This window comes from Lacerta agilis, chromosome 5 (assembly GCF_009819535.1).
Source record: "Lacerta agilis isolate rLacAgi1 chromosome 5, rLacAgi1.pri, whole genome shotgun sequence".
In the NCBI taxonomy this organism is placed as follows: domain Eukaryota; kingdom Metazoa; phylum Chordata; class Lepidosauria; order Squamata; family Lacertidae; genus Lacerta; species Lacerta agilis.
Window position 1 is genome coordinate 89,528,265 of NC_046316.1, and position 26,315 is coordinate 89,554,579.

At 45.6% G+C, this 26,315-nt stretch overlaps 1 protein-coding gene across 1 annotated transcript; it reads right to left on the minus strand.

The window, feature by feature from the left end:
* Positions 1-1,490: 1,490 nt before the first annotated feature.
* ABCF3 (ATP binding cassette subfamily F member 3) lies at positions 1,491-22,487 on the minus strand. The gene is made up of 21 exons (XM_033150810.1): positions 22,357-22,487; positions 19,352-19,499; positions 18,496-18,575; positions 17,851-17,903; positions 17,340-17,437; positions 16,472-16,594; positions 15,080-15,346; positions 14,874-14,954; positions 13,272-13,331; positions 12,900-12,956; positions 12,615-12,637; positions 11,003-11,058; positions 10,621-10,821; positions 8,649-8,725; positions 7,585-7,629; positions 6,082-6,214; positions 5,598-5,686; positions 4,724-4,815; positions 3,384-3,516; positions 3,209-3,296; positions 1,491-2,803 (listed from the first exon to the last, which is right to left on the minus strand). The coding sequence occupies exons 1-21, from the start codon at positions 22,430-22,432 to the stop codon at positions 2,645-2,647; spliced, it is 2,139 nt and encodes a 712-aa protein (XP_033006701.1). The 5' UTR covers positions 22,433-22,487; the 3' UTR covers positions 1,491-2,644.
* Positions 22,488-26,315: the final 3,828 nt, after the last annotated feature.

The following is a 26,315-nucleotide window of genomic DNA, read 5'->3' on the forward strand; positions in this document are numbered from 1 at the left end:
CTGGTCTGGTCTCTGTCATTTTACTAGCCGGTAAGGGCTTCCAATTGTGCTCTGCCGGAGGTCCGGGCTCCCTCCCGGAGAAGGACCCCCTTCAATTCTTACTACAGCAACATGTGGAGAACCACTAATTTTCCATCACTGATCTATCCTTTGCCTTTTGATTATATGATCGTCAAGGCGGCTTACAACATATTGCAATAAAAAATAAGAGCGGGCATCTGGTTTTTCCTGTCTTGCATAGCTATTCCCTCTTTGTATGGTCTCTTTTCCAGGGTTGCTTACAAAAATTGTGAAATGCAAGATGCACATGTGCACACACTCTTTCTAGGAGACTGCATTCCCCCATCCACTATCCCTCATGTGCAAAGCAGTGCAGCCTTTGCAAAGCTGGATCCCTCTAGATGTTTTGAACTACAACTCACAAAAGTGGATGGGATTTGTACTGTAGATCAAAACATGTGGAGGGCACCAGGTTGGTGAAGATTGTAGTGCTAAGGCAATCTGCATGTCCCTTGAGTGCCCACAAAGGGACCAGCTTCTCATTCCAGGCAAGCAACACATGGGAAGGGTAGCATTTTAAAAAATGGCCATTTTTAGGCACTGAGGCTAATCTTCCCACATTTTAAGATTTGCCTGTCCATTCATATACACATTCAGAATTGCTCCCTGAACTCACTTAAATGATGCCATAAATTCAGCACCCACCTACGTTTAAGCCTTGACATAGACATCCAACTGAAGGTTTTTGGTTCTGGTTTTGTTGCTTTAACTTCCCTAATTCAAGAGACAGAATAGTACCATATTTATACAAATTTAATGCACCATCAAATCTAATGCGTGCTCTAATTTTCACAACGTAATTTGGTCCAAAAAAGGTGCACATTACATTTGAGGAAATACTGTGTGTTTATTCTTTTAAACCAAAGTTGGCTCCTAAGAAGAAAAAATCACTACAACAGATTCTGCACTGCATGGAATTAGCTCACCCTGCACTTGATGAAGAGGATAGAATCAGCTTCCCATGCTATACAGAAGGACAGCGTTTGGGCTGGCAGGCAAGGAAAAAGACAGGAGAAGCCAGCAATTCCAACTGCATGTTCCTCACTAGCAGCTGTAACTGCTGTTGAGGCTCCTGAGTTTTGCCTGAAATGGGAAGGAGAAACACCAACTGTGGCTTACTGTCACTTTTGGTCCGTCCGTCCCCCCCATTGGTTAAATTGGTATTTAGTTAATTTGGAAAATTTTAATGTTTGCCTACAGTGTAGTTTTGCTTGTATGCCTTATGGCATAATTGTTCCATATGTTGCTTATGTGACTTTGTAATGTTTATATATTGCCTTTTCCTACTTATCTTTATTACTTTGTTCCCTGTTCTGGAATTGAAAATATTCAATGTAGAGCTGGCTGTGAATACTGTGAATAAAACTATACCATCATAGGTGTTGAAATAAAGTTTCACATGCTGAAAATAAGAAACAAAACTCCAAAACGCCAGAGAGATCCCATTTTATTTACAGAGCAACCTCAATGCTGATGATCAGGGCGTTGAAAATTTACCTTGCAACATAAAAAAAATCTCTCTTTTTTAAATTACCAAGACACGGTGTGTTAGCTGGGACAGAACGGACGTCCTGCATGGAGTTTAGACCATTAGAAGCTCAGAGACCAGACAGATATGTGGACCATTCATTTGAGCAGCTTAACTACCATTTGCCAACCTAGTGTCCAACATATGCTTTGGGAATATAGCCAGTATTGTAGTCCAAAACATCTGCAGGACACCAGCTTGGCAAAGGCTGGCTTATACTAAAGCAACAACAGAACTGCCAAGACCACCAACCACCTTCTGGCAGACAGTGGGGTCAACTGTTGTGTTTCCACCCCAGAAGAACTCTCACATAATCCCTACCCATTTCCAAGATCGCAGCCCAGAGTGAAGACAGGGAAGAGAGACACCCTCCCCTGCCTTTCACCCTACAAAAGCATCACCTGCACAGGATAGAAAGGGGAACTGAAGGCTAAGCCATGAAGAGAGAAATGCTTTCCTAAGAGGATCTGAATTGTGTGTTTGACAGTTAGAAGAAGAGGCAGGACCTCTTTACTGCGGAATGGTGGGGGGAGAAGGAAGACACCCACCCCCAACCATTTCTATGGCAAGTTTGGAGTTCCACCCTTTTTCCTGGAGCAGCTACTCAATGTGCAACATTTAGCAGCATTTTACACACGCACAAACCACCTGATTGCTCACTGAACATGACAGCATCAGGTTCAATTCTACCAAGGAGACAGGTGGAGAGAGAGAAGGGATTGCATGCAGCAGGTACCTCCCCTCCTCCTGTCCAATAAAGCAGCACTGGGGACTCCCCACCTCTCTCTCTGCCATCCTTTGGTCCCTGCCCAGCAGAGACTTGGCACAGATCCAGCAGCAAAACGGGCAACTCTGATCTCTTTCCTCCTCCTGCAATCCCCAGCAGGTGCTGGCTTCTGGGGCAGGGTGGGGTGTTGGAAGGGTTAACCCAACAGGCACTGCTGATGTTCACACGATGTAGGCGAAGCCCCTGCTGTACCATCTGGTTATGATGGGGGTTGCTGGGTGGCTTACTCCACTCCCAAACAGCTGACGCACACAGTCTGGGCACCTGCTTTATAGAAAGCCCTCCTTCCGAAACTGCTCTTGCAGGATGTCTCTGTACTCGTCAAAGCCTCCCTCAATGCGCTGCACAGTGCCATTCCCACACACCCACAGCTCCTGGCACACCAACCGGATGAAACGCTCATCGTGGGAAACGAGAATCAGACCACCCTGGAACAAGAAGGACGAAGAAACCTCAGACTTAAAGCATGCCATACCAGCCTCAGCTCCCCCAGCCATTCTCCTGCTAGCCTCAGGTGCTAACCTGGAGCTCCTGTTATCTCTGCAGCTTTTGCAACATATTTTAAATCTTGCAAGCTCCTTTTTGGAGAGTCAGTTTTGGCTGAAATGTGGGATATACTTGTAATAAAAAGAGACTCCCTGATCACCCATATCGCCGAGGAACAGGGCAGCAAAGCTGCTCAGCTCTGTTCATAGTGCAAATAAATGGCGTAGAACAGCCTTTGCCAACCAGATGTTTTGGACTACAACTCCCATCAGTCCCCAACAGCACGGCCGCACAGGAAGTAAGTGTTTCTGCACAGAGACTAAAGAGCCACTTGGAGGAAGATTTACCCGGAAATTGTTGAGAGCTTTGGCCAGGGCTTCAATGGTCTCCATGTCAAGGTGGTTCGTCGGCTCATCCAGAATGTAGAAGTTGGGGCTGGAAGGAAAAGGAAAAAGCAATGATTGAGGTCATTATAAAAGAAAACAGGTGTGGTGTGGGGCATACTCATCTGAGCATAGTTACCAAGGCATGGTCATCTGAGCAAAAGCCACTCTGCTTTTTTGGCCTCCAGACAAGCTGGCAACAGGACGGACTGCTAACTCGCCAGAGACTCCATAGCACCCCAGTTGATGGCGGTACTCCTCCTCTGTCTTCCCTGGAACCCAAATACCGAAAAGGGTCAAATTCATGAAGCAGCTTACTTACCAGCATATTAGCTGAACAGAACCTCTCAATGCTAACGAGTACCCATTGCTGGGGAGCAGCTACAGAGGAAGGCCTCCTTATGGGTCCCCCAGAGGCATCTGGTTGGACACAGTGAAAAGCAGGTTGCTGGACTAGATGATCCTACTCAGCAGGCTTCTTATATTCTTAAGACCATCACAGCACCGCTGCTCTGCCAGGATTGGTGAGACCACGGTAGCCTAGTAACACAATGATCTTAGCACTGGATTAGAGGAGTGGCGTGGCATTCAAGGCACACAAATTCACAGAAAGAACCACACGTTAACTGGAGTTAACAGCTAAGAAAAGAGGCCCCAGATTAATAGGATAGGGACGGCATGTTAGCTTGACAGTGTCTTTTGGTTACGGAGCGAAGTGGATTCTTGAGTGGTGGACCTCAGGAGGACAGTGGGAAAATTATTATTGTTATTTGTTATTATTAATTCAATCTATTGCCTGCACTTGAATATCAGGGCCCAGGGCAGGTTTCAACAATTTCAATATTAAAAACAGTTCGAAACAAATTAGTCAAAGGAATAAGGTCCTGAAAAGATGAACTTTGGGTCTCAAAGGTCAGGGTAGAGGAATGTTTCTGCCTGACATATAAACTATATTTTATTATGTTTCTATATTCTGTTTGAAGCTGCACAGAGTGGCTGGAGAAACTGAACTGCCGAGAACTGCCCCCCCCCCCCCGGCTGATCTTAACACTAACGAGGTTCTGCAGAGAAGGAGGATATATTTCAGTAATTTGGGGCTCAAGTCACATAGGGCTTTAAATGCTAATGTGAGCACCTTGAATTGGGTTTGGACACTATCTGGCAACAGAGGACACTTGGGGCTTCCTGATCTGGTGAGTTACACAATATGCACTTGAACTAATAAAGAGAGTAATACATTGTTAAGCTCCTAACTCAAGCTAGATATAGTATAAAACACATATATGTGTCTTTTTGAAATACTGGGGTGGGGAGGATGAACTGCTTGTAGATCACCAAAAAAGCGTAAGTTTTCCTAGAGGCTGGATAGCTGAAGGCCAGGAAGGTATATTTCTTCTATCCCAAATCTTGCTATATTGCACCCATCCTTATTTTTGTCATGTATCACCAACTAACTCCACAGGAATCCCTACAGCTTACCTGGAAATTTCTTTGCTAGTAGCTCTGTGGCACTGATGTTGAGATCCAGCTGATCCACATGGTGCTGGCTAAAATAGCCAATCTTAAGGTTCCTGCCAAGCCAGAGAGAGGAGAGAGATTGCGTTATTACAGGAAGCAATTATGCAGCAACAACCTCCCATTTCTGAAACCACCTAAGTGAAGGAATGGTTTTTCTTCCACTGTGGACAAAAAAGTTGCTTGCTGCCTAACCCTGAGGAGAGTATAAAAGCACAAATGGACTGTTTCTCCTTCAGCTACCAAAGGAGATCCATTTTCCACAATTCCCCCCATGCCCAAGGCGAATGATCTCCTACTGGATCCATTTGAATTAGTATGCTGAAATAGTTAGTGGAAAGTAGGTTTCGTATATTATTTCCCATATATCACTCCAGTTCCCAAATCATTTGGATTTATTTCTCTTCCAATAAAGAGTCATTATAATGAATGAAAGGGAGGAATCATACAAGACATTAAAGAGAAAATGGGTTTAAGGTGGATGATTTTCTGCCAAGTACAGAAAACTCTTGGGCTCTGATAGCTCTTCAAATGTATTGAGTTCTTATCAAGAACTATCCACCACATTTCCAAAGGCTCCTCCCCCACCACAGGGACAAGAAACTTGCTTCTCCCGTTAATAAAAGCTTCAAAATCCCTATGTTCCACATTTCAAAATCTGTGGCATCTATGTTTTGCAGTTCACACCATCACTGAGGTTCTGCTGGAGACAGCAACACAGAAGCACATACCCCAAATGCTTGGCAGGAATCTATGTTGTATCCACAACTCAGCTTTCTGTGGTTTGACCCATTCACCCCACAACATTATCAAGCCCCCTTATTTTTGCTGAAGCTACCTGTGAGCATGCCTAATTCCTTCAACAGGTGCCAGGTCTCCCATCAGGATCTTCAACATCGTAGACTTGCCAGCTCCATTCTCCCCTACCTAGAGAAAACAATGAATGAATAAATGAATGGACATCCTTCAGAACTCTGGGAGGGTTTCACCTGACAATGCCTATTAGTGGAAGCCCTATGCAAGTATGCAATGGGGCTTTCTCCCATTTCCTTTTCCTGCACGCTCCCTGGACTTGGCTGAGGGGTGTGTGTGTGTGTGTGCGCGCACACACACACGCATGTGTAGAGAATTTCTAGAACAGTATGCCGGGTGGGGGGGGAAATAAAGGGGGATCATTCTGTCTAGCAAGCTGCAACCTTTGTGCAGATCGAACATTCATCATAACGCAAAATCAAATGTCACCCTCTGTTTTAATTTTAATTGTCATTTCTCTGCTCAAAACTTCAATAGAGATAATCAAAAGAGAAAACCCCTCTCCATACCACACAGATGCGGGACTCCAGGTCGGCTGAGACTGAGAGGGAGCGAAAGATGTAGTTGTTGGGCTCATAGTAAAAGTCCACTTCATCCAGTTGCAAGATGGGAGGAGAAAACTTCTCAAAGCCATCTGGGAACCTGCAGGAAAGAGGAGAAGGGAACTGAGCACAAAAGGAAGTAGCACAAAGGAGATTGGTGGGCAGCAGGGAAGATTCCACTGTACTCCTAGCGCTGTTCTGACCCTAATACTTAGCACTTACAGTGCTTTCTGTGTTCAAAGCACCTCTCATACATGATTAGAGGCACAGTCTATTGGCATGTAATACATCCAATTTGCTGAAGCCAAGTAGGTCAGGGCCTGGTCAGTGCCTAGATGGGAAATTGTCACTCTAAGTTACAAGGAATAAACCATTATAAAGAATCTTATTGCAATCCATACAATAACTCCCTAAGGCAGGCCAGTATTATTACCACCATGTAACAGATGCAGCGGGGAGTGGAGACATGCTGAACAAGATTCAAATTGGAGACTTCTCAGTTTATAGCTCCATCTCTTTAGCCATCAGGCCATCCCAGTTTTTCAGGGCTGTTATGGCATTAGTGGTCAGGGACCATATCAGGAACACGAGCCACCACACCGCGACATCTGAGGAAAATGGAAGTGTCACTTCCAATTCTATGATTCTATATCTGCGAGACAGCAGTGTGAATAAGATGAATGCTCTATAGACCCAGACACTGTGTCATTGGGTCATTGGCAATGGAGGTCCAACAGGATGCTCAACTGCAGGAGCTTCTAAGTGCAAAACAGGAAATGCCATGCAGAGAATCTGCACTCTCTAAAGAGCCTGTTACCAGACACTTGCATCCAGGCCACATTTTAAAAAGCCCTTTCACAGAATCCTCTGCAGAAGGTACCTGAGGTATGAATCAGTCTGAAACCCCCAAGAAAATAAAGAACCAAAGTGACAAACTCAAACCAATCTGTGGACATGAGATCTTTTGGAGCAGGAAAAGAAGAGGAAGGAGAACATCTTCCCCATATGTTATGGTATTGCATCTCAACCAGGTTTCAACTTGATTCAAAGTCTGGAGAAGCCTTCCCAACCTGGTGCTGTCCAAATGTCAGTGGACTCCAGTTCCCATCAGCTCCAACCAGCATGGCCATTGGTTAGGAATGATGGGAGTTGTAGTCCAAAACATCTGCAGGTGGCACCAGGTTGGGGAAGGCAGGTCTCTTCACTTTCCATTTGCAGTATGCAACACAGTATGTTGTCCCATGCAAGTTCCTAAACCAGCTGATTTCCCACTGACTAAGAAGTTCTTGAACACACAAAGGTATCCAAGACCAACCAACTCTTGACTTAGTGGTCATGAAGTGAGCAGTTCATTGAGACCAAGGTGGTCAAGAAAAGAGTGCTTCTGGCTCACGAGGCAGAGAGCTTCCAGCTCTCCTACACCCTCCTCTGCAAATGTCAGCTGTCTCATTTATGTGAAAAGCCACTTACTTCATTATCACTTCAGAGTCTTTGTCCACAGGTTTCAATTTTGGCCTAAGAGACAAAAGAAGGTCAGACCCATTGCAACAAAAGAGGACACGGTAATTTAGAAGCAGGGAAGGCCTCACTCACACCAGAGCACCTCCCATGGAAAGAGCCACCCTCTACTCCGGACTCACCGGAACCAGTGAAAGCAGACTGCCCCCATCCTCTTCAAGTCAAAGTTCTCTTAACTACTTGAGCAAGAGCATCTAAGCCAGCCTTGCTCAACCTGGTGCTCTCCATATGTTGTTGAATGATCACTCCAGTCATCCCTGGCCATTGATTATGCTGGCTGGGGCTGATGGGGGCCCAATAACATCTGACAAGGCTGGCCTATGAGTTCAAAGACAGCAAAGCAAGGCGGACCACCTGTGGCCTTGACTCAGTTTGGAAAGCACTGTAGAGTTCCAGAAACAATCTGTTTTCTCTGTCAATAACAAGAGTGGGGAACGTTTGGCCCCCCTGATGTTGTTGAACTACAACTCCCACTAGCCCTAGCAAGCATGGTCAATGACCAGGGATGATGGCACATTTGGAGAGCAAAAGATTCACCTCACTTGGTTTATAATAAGGCAGGAATGCTGGCCTGGATTCATTAAGTTCAACACAGCAATATATTTTTTGGGGGGTGGGGAATTCTTACGCTTCCAATCTATATACAGGTTGCAAAGATTCCAAAAAGAAAATCTTGTCCAAGGAACTTTGATATCTTGGTGACTTTGTGGGCCCTGCACTTCCAGGCCTCTGTTACCACCCCCGTCAATTTATTTTGCTTATTGATATATATAAATATTTTATACCACCTTCTTGCCCTAGCAGCAATCTGCAGAGCCTACAATTACTCATTCACTTATTCATTAACACCATCTTTGTGCTACCCCATAACTTAAGAAAACAAATCTCCTTGCAACCCCAAAGTTAAAAGACAGTTGTCTATCTCCAGGTAGAACCATGCAATGCAAATATGGGCCAACATGATTGTGCACCCGACAAATAACGTAATGCTCAATCCAGCTGTGGTGGATACTCACAGCTTCTCCAGAAGTTTGAGTTTGCTCTGCACTTGAGACGCCCGGTTTGCATTATAGCGAAATCTATCAATAAAGACCTTAAAGAGAGAGAGAAGGGAAGCTCAGAGTCTTTCAGGTAGGAGAAGCCCCCTGCAGAGTCTCAGTCATGAGAACATGGCTCATTTGTGAACCCTAGCCACATTTATTTCTACAGGTGCATCCTGGTGATTTTAATCAGGGTGTACTTTCAAAAATGCATTGCCCTGGATGGCACCCTCTGCAATGCAAGGAGGCCTAAGAATTAAGTCAAATTGCTTTCTTGCAGTATTTTCTAATACAGGGGCCCTCAGGTATAGTGGGGGTTGAACCTGAGGAGCAGAGCACATTCTGTGTACTCATAGGCATATCATTCAAAACCCACTCACATGTTTCTCATTCCAGTTTACACAGAAGATTGTAAGCCTGTGGGCCGTACCTAGTGAAGTCTCAGAAACAATGGCAAGTCGGGGTGGAAATGGGTTCCAGTGGTCTTCCTCCATCTCACCCCAGTTCTCAACATCTCACCTCTGTGACCCCAGACCTTGCAAAAAAAGGTTTCAAATGCTTTGCAGGGGAAACTGATCTTTGAAGCAGAATCATACAAAATGTACACATGCGAAGGTAATAGGCGTGGGGTAATTGCACACAGGACGTTGTCTTTCTCGTCAACGATCTTCTATTTATTTTAGGCTGTCACCCAATTAAAATGTGTGAGCTGATTCACCATATGAATTTTAACCAATGCACTGTGCATTGATTGAAATGCTAAAAGCAGAGGGGGGGGGACAACGACAACGACACACCCTGTGGTTTAAGTGATGTGCACATGTCTCACAGCAGGACATCAACTGAGGCATGGACTGCTAACACAGAACCCAGAGGTGCATGGGCACCTATAGGCCCTTCCCTGGTGCTCACAGGGTTGCAACCACACATACGCCTGAGATTTCAAGGGAGGCATTACAGCTGAGGAGTTAACTTGAAAAAAGTGAACATACTTTCCCCCAAGCCTAATTGTTGTTAGGAAAGGGAGAATATGGATTTGTGGGGTGTAGTTGTGGTGCACATATGGTTTCTCTGATCTGCCAATGTGCCCACAGATCCATAAAGGCCAGCAATCCCTGTTTTGAGGCATCCTGCCCTTTTTTTTAAAGGCAGTGCTTGCCATCTGCAGCTTTTATAAATATTAAGCATTGTAACATTGCATCTAGAAAAAAAAATTAAAATCTACTGACTGATTTATAGTGAAGATTTGAATAATACAAAAGAACTGATTAAACCTGCTGTGCACTCCTAATTTGATTAGGTGCAGAGAACACTAACAGCCCTCACCTAAACTCACTAACCCAGATGAGTGCAGTATTGCATACTGAATGCTGAAATCCACGTGCAAAGAAAAAGGGTAGAGAATTGTGCTGGCCACAGTATTTGGCCTCTTGAGAATCTCATGCTTCTTTTTTAAAAGCAAGTTTCTAATCTGTAGGGCTGCAGAGGCGCACTTGAAAGTCTGTATGCAACGGCTGCTGAAATCTCAGAAGCCCTAGGCATGTGGCCAAATTCGGTGGTTGGGGTGGGTGGGGCTTCCTTCACTCCTCCAGCTTCTTACTTATCCCTGTGGCCAGGAATTCCAGAATAAATTATGCAAAATAATTTGGAAACCACAGTACAAATAATGTGAAAAGGAATTTTGCACAATGCCAACATAGGTCAAAGAATTTCACTTTTACTGGAGACAGAAACTGTGGTGGTCTATCAGCCTCAGCCAGAGAATGAGCAGTGGTCAGGGAGGATGGGGCTGGGAGTCTAGCAATATCTAGATGGCTTTAGGATCTCCACCCTAAGCTCAGGAGATGGCTCCACATGAATCTACAAGACCTCCCTTTGACAGGCTCTTAATATTGACCCACACAGCAAGGCTATATCCCTAAACCCTGCTCTGCTCCCCGAACCATACCTGGATGTGCTCTCGATACTGTTGCTGAGCCTCAAACTCGCGCTGCTGGTTCTTCAACCGCTCTTCTTTGATCTTGACGAAGTTCTCAAAATCACCACGATAGCTGTCAAGCCGCTGCGAGTGGAGGTGGATGACGTCAGTGGCCACGGCGTTCAGGAAGTTCCGGTCATGGGACACGACCAGGATGGTTGACTGCCATGTCTGGAAGAGCCAGCAACCAAGAGGCAACCTCAGCAGTGTGGAAATTTCAGACAGATCAAGGAGGACCTAACCTAGTTCTCATCACAGCCTCTTCCCACCTTTCATCAAAATGCTAAGGGAAACAAACCAAAGCAAACCAGAAGCACAATCTGGAAAAATATTCTTTTAGCGTCCAACAGACCTGCAAATAGTTCTCCAGCCAGATGATAGCCTTCACGTCCAACATGTTGGTCGGCTCTGGAAGTGAACAAAAATGAAGTTCTTTGGCCAGGGACTTAGCAGTTAAGAAATTATTTCAATTAAAAAGCACACATTCTCCAAACAGGAGGGAAGTTCTTCGACAAAGTGATGATGTTACTCTGTGGTACAGCATATGCTGTGCAATGAAGCATCTTGGGTTCAGTCGCCCATGAAAGCAACTTAAGTACCCCAAGTACTGGGGGGGGGGGGGGATATCCTGGATATCTGCTAACCAACAGTAGCGATGGTAGGAAATTAGCTGGGCCACTGAACTGAAGGTGCCATCAATTAAATTTCCCTTGAGAGGACTTGGTAGAGAGGTTTCACTTGTATTTCAGGTCTGATTACCAGACAACTGTGCTAGACCTGTAATTCAAAGGGTCACACATCTCTGTTAGGACTGGCAAGTGTCCACATACAATGCAAAAGCTCTGAACTTGAACAACTAAAAAAACAAACAAACAAAACACCAAACACATTTCTAGGACCAAAAGATCTTTTATCAAACTGTTAGATCACAGAGGGCCTAAGCAGATCTGCTGGGGATAGATGGACATGCTTTGCTGGAAAAGAGTTGGACTAAATAGTAATTTGGTCTTCTCCTGTTTTATGGCTCAATAGAGACCACCACCAATAATAATAATAATAATAATAATAATAATAATAATAATAATTTATTTATACCCCGCCCATCTGGCTGGGTCTCCCCGGCCACTCTGGGCGGCCTCCAACAAACATTAAAAGAATCTTATAATCTTCTGAACAGGCTATGCTCCACTTTGGGGCCTAGATCTAGGAGTTTATATCACATTCCATGAATTCTTCAGAATGTGCAGCAACTATGAGCTCACCCTCCCTATAGCACAGACATGTATGATGGTACAGTACAAGGTCTACAAGGCTGTGCCCCACAATCTATTAATATATTTCACTGAACTGCCAATCTCACCCAAGCAGTTAAAACCAATGTGCATTAATAAACTTTCGGTGCGTATTAAAATGGAGGGACACTTTTAATATATGTTTAGAACACAGAACCAAACAGAAACATGGTGCCAGTTGATCTGGATTGGATCAATTGTGTCATGGTCCTCTTCCTCTGGACTGGATTAATTCAGAGCAAGAGGACCAGGACTCAATTTAGATCTTCCTTCAATCTTGCTCTTACTTCTGGCCTTCAAATTATGGTTAGAAAGCCAACTTCAGCAAGATCAACTTGGAAATGAACAACAGAACCCCAACAGTTGAGGGTAAAAAGGTAGAGGATGCCTGACAGTTAAGTCCAGTTGCAGACGACTCTGGGGTTGCAGCGCTCATCTCGCTTTACAGGCTGAGGGAGCCGGCGTTTGTCCACAGACAGATTTTTCCGGGTCATGGGGCCAGCATGACTAAGCCACTTCTGGCACAACGGAACACCGAAACCAGAGCAGTGCACGGAAACACCGTTTATTGAGGGTAGGAGCATGTAAATCCCATGGAATGTTGCATTTCACATTTGGAGAACACTGTGTAGTATGCACTTTCTTCTCCATTTGCCTCCAGACAAAACTTACCATCAAGCAGGAGGAGGTCAGGCCTAAGAACATCAGAACCAACAGGACAAGGAGAAAGGAAGAAAGAGAGGCAGACAATCAATATTAAGGCTCAGTTTGAAGGGTACCATGAAGTTGTTTTGAAAGCATTTTCTCTTACAACCTGGGATGGCCTAAGCCAACAATGACTATCCCATCCAACTTCAGCAGTTTTTGCTTAGATATCTTAGATTTGCTGGGTTGACAATTCCCACTCAGCCCAGGCTTTTGTACCATTCAAGAATATAGCAAATCAACAAGACATACCTGGCGAAAAGGGCACGAGCTAAAGCCAGCCTCATTCTCCAACCACCTGAAAACTCTCTGGAAAGAAGGAACACACATCAGATTCCCTGTGCCAGGTGGGCACCCATCAGCCTACAGATACAGCAGGCAGCCTTACGGTTCTCAACAATACAAGGTGGAAACCAGAGGCACCCTAGTTCAATCTAATGTCTCTCCACCCGCATCCCCTGCTCAAACTGTAATGTGAAGCAAGCGGCTACCAAGCTTTCTATCACCTGGTGTGTGCACCTCGCCCACAAAAACCACCTGATCTGCTAAGGTAGAAAGGAGGTAGTACTCCCAACAGCTCAGATCACAGCAGGAAAAAGTCAAGCTCTGGTAGAGATCACTTACTTGGTTGTCTGTTGCTGCATCTTTGCACTGAATCCCAGCCCAGCCAGAATGACAGATGCTCTGAAAAGTGGCATGGGGGTGGGTGGGAGGGAGAAGATAAATAATTGAATGAAGTCAGTAAGTTGGGGGACAAAGTATTTCCCATGAAGAGAAACTGTTATGCAGTTCCAATTGGCTGAAAGATCTATATGTCGCTCCGAATGCACTCAGACTTTTAACAAGAAATTTAAAGGCACAACACCCATCCGAGATGCAGTGCTGGAGTTTACTCCAATGTAAGCAGACAGAGAAAGAAAGGAAGATCAGGAGCAAGCTTCATACCAAAAGATTACCTTTGCCAGCTCAAGCTAAATGTGAGGATCAGTTGTGCAATTCTCCCACCCAAGCAGTTTTAACAGACATCTGCCTCAGAGCTGACAGTCCAATTGGCAGAATTTATTTATTTCCTGACATTTAAACCCAACCTTCCTTCTGCACTGGAACCCCAAGATTGTGCGCCTGTGGTACCCACGTAGGCACACCCTGGGAATTGTTGCAACTCCCCATTACCTTTAAAGTAAATGTAATTTCTTTAATGATTATACAGTAATCAGTACTGCAGAGACACAATCCCTGGCCCTCTGAGCAAGACTCCAACATGCAGTTGGAGAACAGAAATTGGAGAGGTGTTCCAGCTTGCCCTTGAATCTGACCCCTGCAACCTTTCAGTAACATACTAACATCCTGTTACAGGTAGGTAGCTGTGTTGGTCTGCCATAGTCAAAACAAAATAAAAAATAAAAAATTCCTTCCAGTAGCACCTTAGAGACCAACTAAGTTTGTTCTTGGTAGGAGCTTTCGTGTGCATTTGAAGAAGTGTGCATGCACACGAAAGCTCCTACCAAGAACAAACTTAGTTGGTCTCTAAGGTGCTACTGGAAGGAATTTTTTAATTTTTAATTTTGTTATACTAACATCCTGCTTCAATTACGTCCAAGGTGTAAATGCATGTCTTGAGGGGTGGGTGGAGGCACACCTTGGAGAGTGGCTGGCATGCAACCTCTTCAGCCGCCATCTCACCCCTCAGGCAAGAAGTGTGCCTCAGTAGGTGGCTGCCCAGGCATGGCTAGAGGAGTGGCTGCACCCAGCCTTCTCCTCCTCCCAGTCTTGCTTGGCCAAGTGGTTGGGCTTTGTGAGCAGCTAACACATCCCTGTTGTACAAGTTATGCCACTGCTGCTTCCCTGTGGCACGCCTGGCTGAGAAGTGCTTGGCTCTTTGTAAACAGGTGAAGACTTGAGCTGTTTGATTCTGGCAGAGCTGGAGACCAGCATGGGAAACCAAGGGCAGATCATTGTCAATTTATGGGCAGATCAGCAAGCTCAGAGGCCAAATTCATGGTGTGTTCTCCTCAGCCCTGAGGTTGTTGACAGGTACCCCATCAAGCAACCTTCTGACACAAGCTCTGTCAAAAAGACTCCACCTCCTAACTGGATTTGAAAGCCAGGGTTTAGAACATCATACATCCCAAATCCTGGCGGCCATTCAGAAAATTTCTCTCTTAGACAACTAGGCAAATGGCTGAAGATATGCATTTGCCACAACTAAAATGAGTGGCATCTTACCTTGCTGGGGCCTTGTCCGCCTCAATTTCTTCTAGCCTGGCATAGATTTCTGACAGTCGAGCACCTTCAGTGCCTTCTCCCCTGAGGCAGGACATAAGAACAGCGTGTCAGTTTTGTGGGTGGTAAGAGAAGGCCAGCTCTATACCAAAGGATGCTTATGTCTGGAGCTAAGAAATTTGGGAAGGTAGCATCAAGACTAGGAATACCTTCCAGAATTGACTCGGGCTGTCAGCTCCTTCTCCTCCTTCAGCAGACTCTCGCGGGTGGTATCACACTCTAGAACGCTCTGCAGGGCTGGCGTATCATCCCCTGCCACTTCCTGCTCCACATGGAGGATGCTGATGTGCGAGGGGATGCGCAAGTTATTGCTGGCAATCATCTTCAACAACGTCGTTTTGCCCAACCCATTCCGGCCCACCAGGCCATACCGCCGGCCATATGCCAGGTTCAAGTCTGCACCAGTGAGGAGGACACTGAAAGGAGAGAACACACAAACCCTTATAACAGTCAGAGTTACCGGCCCATCGGAGTCTCTGCAGAAAGCAGGTTGCTATCCTCCCAAACTACAGAAAGGATGGGAAGCAGATGAAGCAGAGTGTCAGATGCCTCATCCAGGCCATGTGGTACAATGGCATCACAACACCTTGTGGGTAGAGCTCATAGCTGTCAACTTTTCCCTTTTTTTAAAGGGAAATTCCCTTATTCCGAACAGGATTCCTCGCAAAAGGAAAAAGTTGACAGCTATGGTAGAGCTACAAGTAGGCTAGTTTAAGAAGCTCTCTTTCTCCCCACCCCCAATCTACTCCTTTGCTTTTATTTTCTACTCACAAGTAGCATAAATCCAGCCATCACACCACCCAGTGCTGGGCTTCCTTCTGCCTCCAACTGCAGAGGCAGAGCTTAGCCATCACGGCTAGTATTCTGTCAAACACCTCCTGGCCTCCCAACCTTTCAACAACTTTCAAACATACTATTTTATAAATGTGTACCTCACCCTTCAGTGTAAAACATTCCTGCAATAGCTAAAAGCCATAACATGAAAATAACACAACGGCAACAGAAGAGATAAAAGCAAGGAAAAACAGGAGCAGTAAAAGAGATTAAAGGCCTTGGAAAATAAAATGCTCTATGCCTAGCACAAAAGACACATCATAAAAGATGCTAGATCAGGCTTCCTGGGGAAAGCATTTCATAATTGGGGAGCCACAACCACAAAGACCCTGTCCTCAGTTGCTGCCCGTCATTTTAGACAGTGAGGGCACCCAGAGGGGAGCCTTCAAAGACTGCCCAAGTATACAGGCAGGCTGACACCAGAATAGAAAATCCCCAGATCTCAAGCCAGGTAGAGTTCTAAAAGGATAAACACCAGCACTTTGAATCGCAACAAGAAAAAGGCTGTTTCAGCATCAGTAGGATGTTCAATGCTCAGTTCCAGTCAGTGATCATGTTTTTTTAGACTATAACTGCATACAGGCAGCCCCATGGACAAGCATGGCAACAACCTGAGCACCATCTGCCAGTTCAGAGGTTCCCATCCACAGCTGACAGGCATGCCTACCCCACAAACTCTGGGTGCCCATCAGCCTGCAAGCACTCACCGCTCCCCAAAGGACACGTCGAAGTTCTCAATGCGTACATCGTAGGATTTGTTCTTGCCTGATGTCTCGAGACGAGTTTCCTTCTTGCTGGCTGCTTGGCTGGCAGATGCTTCTTCAAGTACCCTGACACCATGCAAGAAACAAAAGGGACCATTAACGCAGGGGAAGGCAAACATTGCTTCCCATTATTTGGAATGCCTCAGCTTCCCCAACACACTCCTCCCATGAAAACTTGATTCTTCTATGTAGGCTAGAACCCATCTCCCTGGCACAGTAGTTTTCTGCGTGGATAGGGAGAAGAATAGTTTCATTTGGTGGCCCTGAGACCTAGTATTTTGAGAGAGGGAGAACTCCTAAGGACCCTGAGGATGTAATTTTGTATTGAAAAGCAGCCAGCCAACTCCATCTTCCCCAGTCTCACCTCCTGTCACATCCATTAGGTCAGTATTTCCTCCACCCGGTGCATCAGCATTCTAGGCCAGGGGAAGAGAACCTCTGGCTCACCAGGCGTCCCTGTTTGGCCCACAAGGCCATTTTGACCAAACCACGCTTAAAGTAATAGCTGGGCCAAAAAGGGATTCGCAGATTGGTGGCAGTTGCAAAGCCCTTTGTGAGGTGCTTGGGAGCACCAATGATCAGCTCGTCGTGGCTCCAACACACAGCGCTCTCTGCAAGCACTTTTGATCAGCTGAGTCTACCCAAAAAATACAAGGCAAGATAACCAGCACTGGCAGCACAATTTTTGCACATGTCTATGACATCCAGCTCCAGGAATTTTGAAGTTTTTGCCGCCAGCCTCCTAGGAAGCTCCCATGAGAAGCAGGAACCATGCCCTCCCTGCTCAAGGTTGATAAGACTTTTCACTCACAATGGGCTTCCAGACTTCATAGAATCTCGGTCCTGCTTCTTAGTCTGCTTTGCTTTGAGGCGAGCCTCTGCTTTCTCCAGCTTCTTGGCATTCACTATCTGCAGTGCAAGAGAGGGAGAAGGAAGCATCAGAGGAAATGCCTGGTTGGGTCAATGGGATTAGGTCCCCCCCCAGCACAGTTATGCTACCTCCCCTTCCACCCAACTGCAGCACACTGAAGAATGGAATATATGGACTGAAATGGAGCGGAGGGAGACAGAGGAAGCCAGGATGCAATATGCCAGTGGTAGCCAAGGTGGTGTCCTCCAAACGTTGGATTTCAATTCTCATCAGCCCAGGAAGCATGGCCAATGGTCAGGGATGATGGGAGCTGCAGTCCAGCAACACCTGGAGGGACCATGTGGGCCACCCCTAATCTAAAGAGCAAAGGGGTCCTTGCCACCCTAACAATATAGCCTTAGCTGACTCAGCAGCTTGGAGTCAACTGACCCTCCAGCTCTGGTTCGCTTACCGAGTTCTGATCTCTCTTTAACATCAGCCCTGGCAGCACATCCAAGCCGGAATCTGAAACCAAGCAAGAGAGCAGTGAAAATGCTGCTTACAAGAGCTTCAGCACCAATATAGTCCCTTCCTCCATTGTACCCTGTTTAATAAAGCACTGTAGTTGGCATTGTTGTTGCATTGTTGGCACCTGTCTGTCGAGAAACAATGGAGTACGCCTTTGGCAGTAAAGTCAAACTGCTGCATTAGCAGAGCCAAAGTGACCTCTCCGGGGTGGAAGTCTGGGCAGTGAGTGTGGAGATCCTGGGCTTCCCAGCCTCACTGATGTGGTCCAAAGGAAAACAGAGCAATACGTTTAAAAACAGTTTAGCTGCAGGAGCCAAATTTTACTGCAGCAAAGAGCTATAACAAGCTTAGGCGGCTTTCAAAAAACAAAACAAAATTAAACAGAGGAGCGATCAACAACTACTATCCATGACAGCTAAATAGAACCTCCAGGTCTAAAGACAGTATACCTGTTGCATGTGGACGGGGGAGGGGGGCAGGCAAACTATTGCCTTCATGCACCACTATCTAGCCGACCACTGTATGGATCCCTGGTCTGATCCAGTAGGGGAGCCCAGATGCAACAGGCCCTTCTGCCAGCGCTACTCACCATAATTATCTGTGATCTTCGAAAGCTGAATGGGGGCATCCAGGAGCACCTGCCTGCTACCCTGGGAGTTTTCGCTGTCCCTGCCAGAAACAAGATAATTAGATAAGAGACCCTAAAAAAAGTTTCTCAGTCATTATTAATACTTCTCACAGAAACAGCCTCAAACAATGAAAACAAGTCACACAGTCCAATATCCTGCCCTCAAACCCTGGGAAAGCAATAGAAAAGGAAATACAGTGGTGCCTCGCAAGACGAAATTAATTCGTTCCGCAAGACTTTTCGTCTTGCGAGGCACCGTTTCCCATAGGAACACATTAAAATTTTATTAATGTTCGCCCGCTGCAGCTTTAAAACGCGGCGCGGGACGGCTCCGGTCGGAAGGGGTGCCGGCCGATCGCGCCCGCCATCTTGGGTGGACATGCGCAGTCGACCCAAGATGGTGGGCGCGATCGGCCGGCACCCCTTCCGACCGGCACCGGACCGCGTTTTAAGGCTGCAGCGGGTGAACAGCAGCGCTGCTGTTCGCTCGCTGCAGCTTTAAAACGCGGCGCGGCGCAGTCCGGTGTCGGCTTACAGTGGTACTGCGCAAGACGAATTCATCTGGCGAAGCATGGCCATAGACGAATTTGTCTCGCGAGTCAACTAAAAACTCGCAAAACCCTTTCGTTTTGCGAGCTTTTCGTTGTGCGAGGCATTCGTCTTGCGGGGTACCACTGTACGCCGAACACCAGGAGCTGCCAGAGCCCTGCAATCCCTGCACCATCTAGATCCCCACTGGCTGCATTGTTGCCATTTGTTTGGTCCCCTCTGCCTGCTCTCAGCTTCACCCACTTAGTATCTGTCAAAGGGAGCATACATATGGAGAGTGTTGTACATCCGCTGGCAGATAGCACGGATGTCCTCATCATCCTTTGAGTCTCTGGCCACATCTTGCAAGAGCTCCCCGACTGCTTCAAACAGATCATCCACTGACTCAAAGTCTGAGCTGCCGCTGTGCAGGACCCCTGTGAAAAGAATGTGAGGCACCGTTAATGCATGGCTGAGTCCCTTGCTGTTCCTTTGGGCTTAGTCAGCTACCAGTAAGAATAGGGCCAACATTCCAACCTGGTGCATAGTTTATACTTATTTTTAGTTTGCACCCAGCTCTGATATTTTATGTGAGTGGTTCATAAATCTTTTAAATAAATAATTAAACATTGACTTCACCTCTTGCATGACCAAAGAACCTTTAGTTGGATGACTTTCCCACACTATGGTGTCAGACAACAAAATTGTTGCTTGGGATACAAGGGGAGTTTAATGATCACTCATCTCAGAGAATCACAGAATTCTCAGGAATCTTTTACCGAATGTGGGGCTCAAACCCACAATCCTGAGATTATGAGTCTCATGCTCTACGGACGGAGTTTTCCAGTGATTGGAAGAGAAAATTCCCAACCAACCAGGATATGAGTAAAATACTTCCCTCCACCTTTTCAGTGAAAATGCCTGAGGAAGGAGGTCTGTCTTTAAGCGTCTCCCATCCTATCCTGCCTAGCCAGTGTTGCTGAGCTTCTCATATATTATTTGGGGGAGAACAATTTTAGTTGAACATCATGGCCACAGAACTTACTCTTTATGACTTGAAAGGGGTAGAGAAAGAAGATAACTGGGTATCGCAGAGTAAAGTTTGCTTCCCTTAAATTTGTCTAGGTGGATATACACTTATGCTGAATGGAAATCCTGAACCATTGACCTAAGACTCAAGTCTGTTAGTAAGCAGTAATTCAATTTATTAAGGCGATGGGTTTGAGCCCCAATTTGGGCAAAAGATTCCTGATTTGCATGGGGTTGGACTACATGATCCTCATGGTCCCTTCCAACTCTACAATTCTATCATTCTATGATCCTTCCTGTGACACTGCTTGGGAAATGAAACCAAGGAAAAGTTACTTAATCCAGAGAGAAACAAGTGTGATCTTGACTTGTAATGGGGGTGGGATCAACCATGCGATTTATTCTTCCCTCACACAGTGTTGCCCACACACCACACCTCAGTTTGTGAAGCTGCCTCTGGGCCTTGGCTGATCCATACCCTATGATGGTTTCCCAGAAAAATACCTTTCTAGACCTTGAAAGGAAGGGAGAAAGGAAGTAGGAGGACAAAGAACAGGCAAAATGTTTCATCATTCTGGAACTCTGAGTCCTGATCAGGGAAAGAATGGATTCAAGGCTTCAGAGATGAGGTGATGTATCAAAGCTGCAACACTAAGCATACTTATGATCGCCAAAGAAGAAGACGACGACTTATCTGGATGTAAATCTAGTGGGCTTATTTCCACATAAGCATGTTTAGGATCAGGGCTGAAACTGAAGTAAATAAGAATAAAGTTTGCTTCCCTTAAACATGTCTAGTTGGATAGAAATCCTGAACCACTGACCTAAGACTAAAGCCTGTTAGTAAACAGCCCATGATCTATTTGCTGGTCTGCCGACTTTTGCCTCTGGCCTGCCCCACCACTCGTATGTGGCCCTTGCGTGCTTGCCTCGGGCTGAAAATGGTGAAGCTGGCAGGAGAAGACTTTTTTGTTCAAACAGGCTTTTAGGAACTGACTGCTTTCAATGAAAGGGCTGGTGCTGTACTGTTTTTAATTATGATTGTTTGCATAGTTCCAATAGATTTTTCCAAGTATATACATATATAACTTCCATATATATATATATATATATATATATATATAAATTTACCATATATACTTTACTTGTATATATATATTACTTCTAACAGTGTTGGTTTTTAAAATGATTCCCCCCCTCCCATGGTTCTCGTTTAGCGGTTCTCATTTTTATATGCAAGCTGTCATGAGCCCCAGGGAAAAATAAATATGTAATAATAATTTCTTGCCTGTCATTTAACAAGCCTGACGTTACCTTTGGAGACCCCCTCAACCCACCCCACCCCCGTATTAACTCATATATATATATATATATATATATATAACCCGGGCGTACTTAACACGAAGAAAAAACCTGGAAGTTTGCGGGTTTTTGCGCTTCTGCACATGTGCGAAGTGCGCATAACGCTTTTGCGCACCCGCGCGTGCTTCACGGAGGACTTCCAGGTCACGGAGGTGTGTAACCCAAACGTATGCAACACGAGGTATGACTGTATTTTCTTCCAGTGCTTTGAGGTCTAGTGAGTAGGAACAGAACCAATGCATACCACACGCACGCAAAAACAAAACTGAAACCTTTTTCTTTTCTGGTGACAACAGCACCTCCTAAAGGAAGAAATGCATCTCGTTGTTGCATTGGAGAGTTCAGTTTGTAACCTAGGACTTGCTTGTCCTCACAGAAATTAGAATAATCTGATACCACACATATTTTTTTAGAAATGATTTATAAAATATTTGAAGCCCTTATCTTAAAATATTTTATTCATCATGTTAAAATAAAACATTCCATAATCTATTTATTTTTTCAATTTTTCGGGAAAAAACAAAAAAGGCTTCAGGAAAAAAACGGGGGCCCCATGGCCTTCACATCTCTAGTTCTGCCCCCCCCCACGACCTCCTGCCCCCTCCCTGCCAAAAATCCTGGCTACGCCCATGACACCCACACCCATATGGGCCTCGCATCCTACACAGCCGGCATGAGGAGAGGCCAGAGCCGAAGACGGACCGGAGGGCCCAAGGACCCGCATCGCTTCCTCGGGCCGCCCGCTGCCCTCCCACCTGCCACCTCAGCCTTGTGGAGGGAAGCCGGCGACAGCCACGCTGAGGGAGCCCGGCTGGTCTCAGCTGTGCTGAGGAGAAAGACGCCGCGCCCACCACCCCTCCCCGCAACCCAGGCCCACCCGCTTCGCCCTCGCCTCAGCCTCACCGGTCACGTAATCGAACATCTCCCCGTCGAGTTCCGGGAACTCCCGCCGCAGGATCTCGGCGCAGGAGGCCGCCATCGCCGCCCGGCCTCTGGACTTTCCTCGGAGCCCGGATGCAGCCCTCGGACGCCGACGCCGCAGTGGTCGATGGGAAATGTAGTCCGTTCGTGGGATAAACGGACAGGCGCAAAGGACGCTGGGAAAGAGAAGGGGGGGGGTTGTACCCCTGCCCGGGGCCTTCCTCTCCCCATTTCTCATCCAACTCCAAATAGAACCAATGGCCGCCTTTTCCAAATCTGCAATATCGTGGGACCAAAGGGTGGAAGAGAGTAAGAGTGGTTCTATATTGGAACGAGAGTCTCTCAGGAGGTGGCAAGACTCTCCTTCCTTGGAGGCTTTTAAAAAGCAAAGTTTGAGCGGCCGTTTGCCGTGTATGACCTGGTTGAGATTCCTGCATTGCAGGGGGTTGGACTAGACCCTCGAAACGCCCTTCCAACTCTACAACGATTCTATGATTCTGTTTTCTCCTTTCTGAATGGGTAGCTCTTCTACACTGAAAGCAAACTTTTTGGTGGCGGGCGGGGTGTAAAGAGGGAAGTTTGCGGTTTTAGTTCAGAAGAGTCAGCTTTTGGAAGATTAGGAAATATTGTCCTAAAGCTACCCGTTCGAAAGGTGGCGTTTTATGTGTTAAATGCTCGTGTAAATAGCACTGCATGCGAAGTAAGGCAAACAACAACACAAATAGCAACCCACCCTGGTCCACTGAATACCGTAATACAGTACTCCCAATATGTACTGTGTTAATATGAAACAAAATAGAAAATTCTTTCCAGTAGCACCTTAGAGACCAACTAAGTTTGTTCTTGGTATGAGCTTTCAAGAAGTGTGCATGCACACGAAAGCTCATACCAAGAACAAACTTAGTTAGTCTCTAAGGTGCTACATAGCAAGGTTATGCTTAAAATTCTACAAGGCAGGTTTAAGCAGTACGTGGACCGAGAACTCCCAGAAGTGCAAGCTGGATTTCGAAGGGGCAGAGGAACCAGAGACCAAATTGCAAACATGCGCTGGATTATGGAGAAAGCTAGAGAGTTCCAGAAAAACATCTACTTCTGCTTCATTGACTACGCAAAAGCATTTGACTGTGTCGACCACAGCAAACTATGGAAAGTTCTTAAAGAAATGGGAGTGCCGGATCACCTCATCCGTCTCCTGAGAAATCTCTATGTGGGACAAGAAGCTACAGTTAGAACTGGATATGGAACAACTGATTGGTTCAAAATTGGGAAAGGAGTACGACAAGGCTGTATATTGTCTCCCTGCTTATTTAACTTATATGCAGAATTCATCATGCGAAAGGCTGGGCTGGATGAATCCCAAACCGGAATTAAGATTGCCGGAAAAAATATCAACAACCTCAGATATGCTGATGATATGCTGATGATACAACCTTGATGGCAGAAAGTGAGGAGGAATTGAAGAACCTTTTAATGAGGGTGAAAGAGGAAAGCGCAAAATATGGTCTGAAGCTCAACATCAAAAAAAACTAAGATCATGGCCACTGGTCCCATCACCTCCTGGCAAATAGAAGGGGAAGAAATGGAGGCAGTGAGAGATTTCACTTTCTTGGGTTCCATGATCACTGCAGATGGTGACAGCAGTCACGAAATTAGAAGACGCCTGCTTCTTGGGAGAAAGGCAATGACAAACCTAGACAGCATCTTAAAAAGCAAAGACATCACCTTGCCAACAAAGGTCCGTATAGTTAAAGCTATGGTTTTCCCAGTAGTAATGTACGGAAGTGAGAGCTGGACCATAAAGAAGGCTGATCAGCCGAAGAATTGATGCTTTTGAATTATGGTGCTGGAGGAGACTCTTGAGAGTCCCATGGACTGCAAGAAGATCACACCTATCCATTCTCAAGGAAATCGGCCCTGAGTGCTCACTAGAAGGACAGATCCTGAAGTTGAGGCTCCAGTACTTTGGCCACCTCATGAGAAGAGAAGACTCCCTGGAAAAGACCCTGATGTTGGGAAAGATGGAGGGCACAAGGAGAAGGGGACGACAAGGATGAGATGGTTGGACAGTATTCTCGAAGCTACTAACATGAGTTTGGCCAAACTGCGGGAGGCAGTGAAGGATAGGCGTGCCTGGCGTGCTCTGGTCCATGGGGTCACGAAGAGTCGGACACGACTGAACGACTGAACAACAACAAGGTGCTACTGGAAAGAATTTTCTATTTGTTTCGACTATGGCAGACCAACACGGCTACCCACCTGTGTTAATATGAATACGTTTTGGCATATTCCATTTAGGCCACCAGATGGCAGTAACAGCCTGAATTTGTTAACGTACGTTGTTGTAACAAAATAAAAAATAAAAAAAATCATTCCAATAGCACCTTAGACCAACTAAGTTTGTTCTTGGTATGAACTTTCGTGTGCATGCACACTTCTTCAGATACCAGTTGTTCAGTTGTTGTTGTAGTACAGAAGTTTAGTCGTTTTCCCAGGCTCTAGCACACTTCACCACATTTACACATCTTTGCAATTTTTTTTAAAGAAGTGCTTATTATAATCAGTATTTAACTAAAACTTTTTATCAGTGTGCATAATTTCACAAACAGACCCCCTTAATGCATTTCTGTATGTTGCTTTTGTTAATATTTACATTTTGTTTGCACTTACTCCTAATGCGTGCATTTTTGAGTTGGAGAACCACATCATGAAATTCTGAGGCGTGCTAAGGGTACCTGCATTTCAGTTCATGCGTTGTTTCAGGAGGGGGGAAGTTATGCACACTTTCCCTGCTTCCCAGTTCCAGGCATACCTCCTGGAATACTTCATTGATTGATGAAAATGGGGAGCTAGCACAGAAAATAAAGCAACAGAGGGTGGAACTACAGGGTGGTAGGACCTGCTAACTGCCACCAGAGGCAAGACTAATTGCAGCTGTTAAGAGTCATAAACAGGTTTTCCACACCTATCAGCTGATCACCCATTCCCACCACCCTCTGAGTAATACCCCTCCCCACTCCCTCACTATATTTAAGGATCTGGTGACTTCTGTTTCAGTGTATCTGAAGAAGTGTGCATGCACACGAAAGCTCATACCAAGAACAAACTTAGTTGGTCTCTAAGGTGCTACTGGAAAGAATTTTTTATTTTATTTTGCCACCAGAGGGCATCCTTGAAGAAGAGGAAGCAAAGGGAAGGAAATAAGCTTAGAAAAGAGCCAAGTCTGGAATTACACCTCCTCCTCCCTGTTTTAAGAACTTTACTGCTATATTCATTACCTCAAAGATGCACCATGGGGGGGGGAGGGGAGGGAGTTTTGTATTGGAAGCTGAACACAACAATAAAAATACACTTTGTAGTTTGATGAAATTGGGACTGGCTCGCGATACTCTTATCACTCCCAGGAATCTGTGTGGGTTTGTGTCCCTGCACCTTATTATACTGATAAGCAATAAATACCCTTCATTTCTCCACAGATTCCATAGTCCCTTTGAAATTTCTTTTGGCAGTATCTCATGGCCACTGCCTTAGAGAAACTGAAAGAATCAGGGCAGGACATACGTTCTCAAGCCGGCTGAAATATGTGTTGTTGGGAGAGTCAATAAAGATATTCATTCATTCATTTATTATTTTCTTGGTTTACAAAAGTACATGCCTTGTCTCTTTTTTCAGGTTGTGCAGGTATTTGGGGCTTATTCTTAGCTTTTTGTGTAAGAAAATAAATGAGTGTAGTTTTTTCCCCTGCCACTTCTGGGTTCAGGGAATCCAGATTGGGAGGGTTTGGAATAAATAGGTTAGTTTTGGGAGGGTGGTCATTTTGATCATGACTATTTTGTCTTGAGAGGGTGAAGTTGGTGTTGTTCCATTTCCTCAAGTCTGTTGATTTGTCGCCACAGGGGCTTGTAATTGTGGAGATATTGTTTGTTGAGGTTTCTGGTTATTTG

Coding starts and splice junctions, on each gene's coding strand:
- ABCF3 (XM_033150810.1), bottom strand. CDS start 22,432: ATGGCGGCCTCCTGCGCCGAGATCCTGCGGCGGGAGTTCCCGGAACTC. Junction 12,638..12,899: donor GCTCGTGCCCTTTTCGCCAG/GTATGTCTTGTT, acceptor TGATGTTCTTAG/GCCTGACCTCCTCCTGCTTG. Junction 10,822..11,002: donor GGCTGGAGAACTATTTGCAG/GTCTGTTGGACG, acceptor TGGCTCTTCCAG/ACATGGCAGTCAACCATCCT.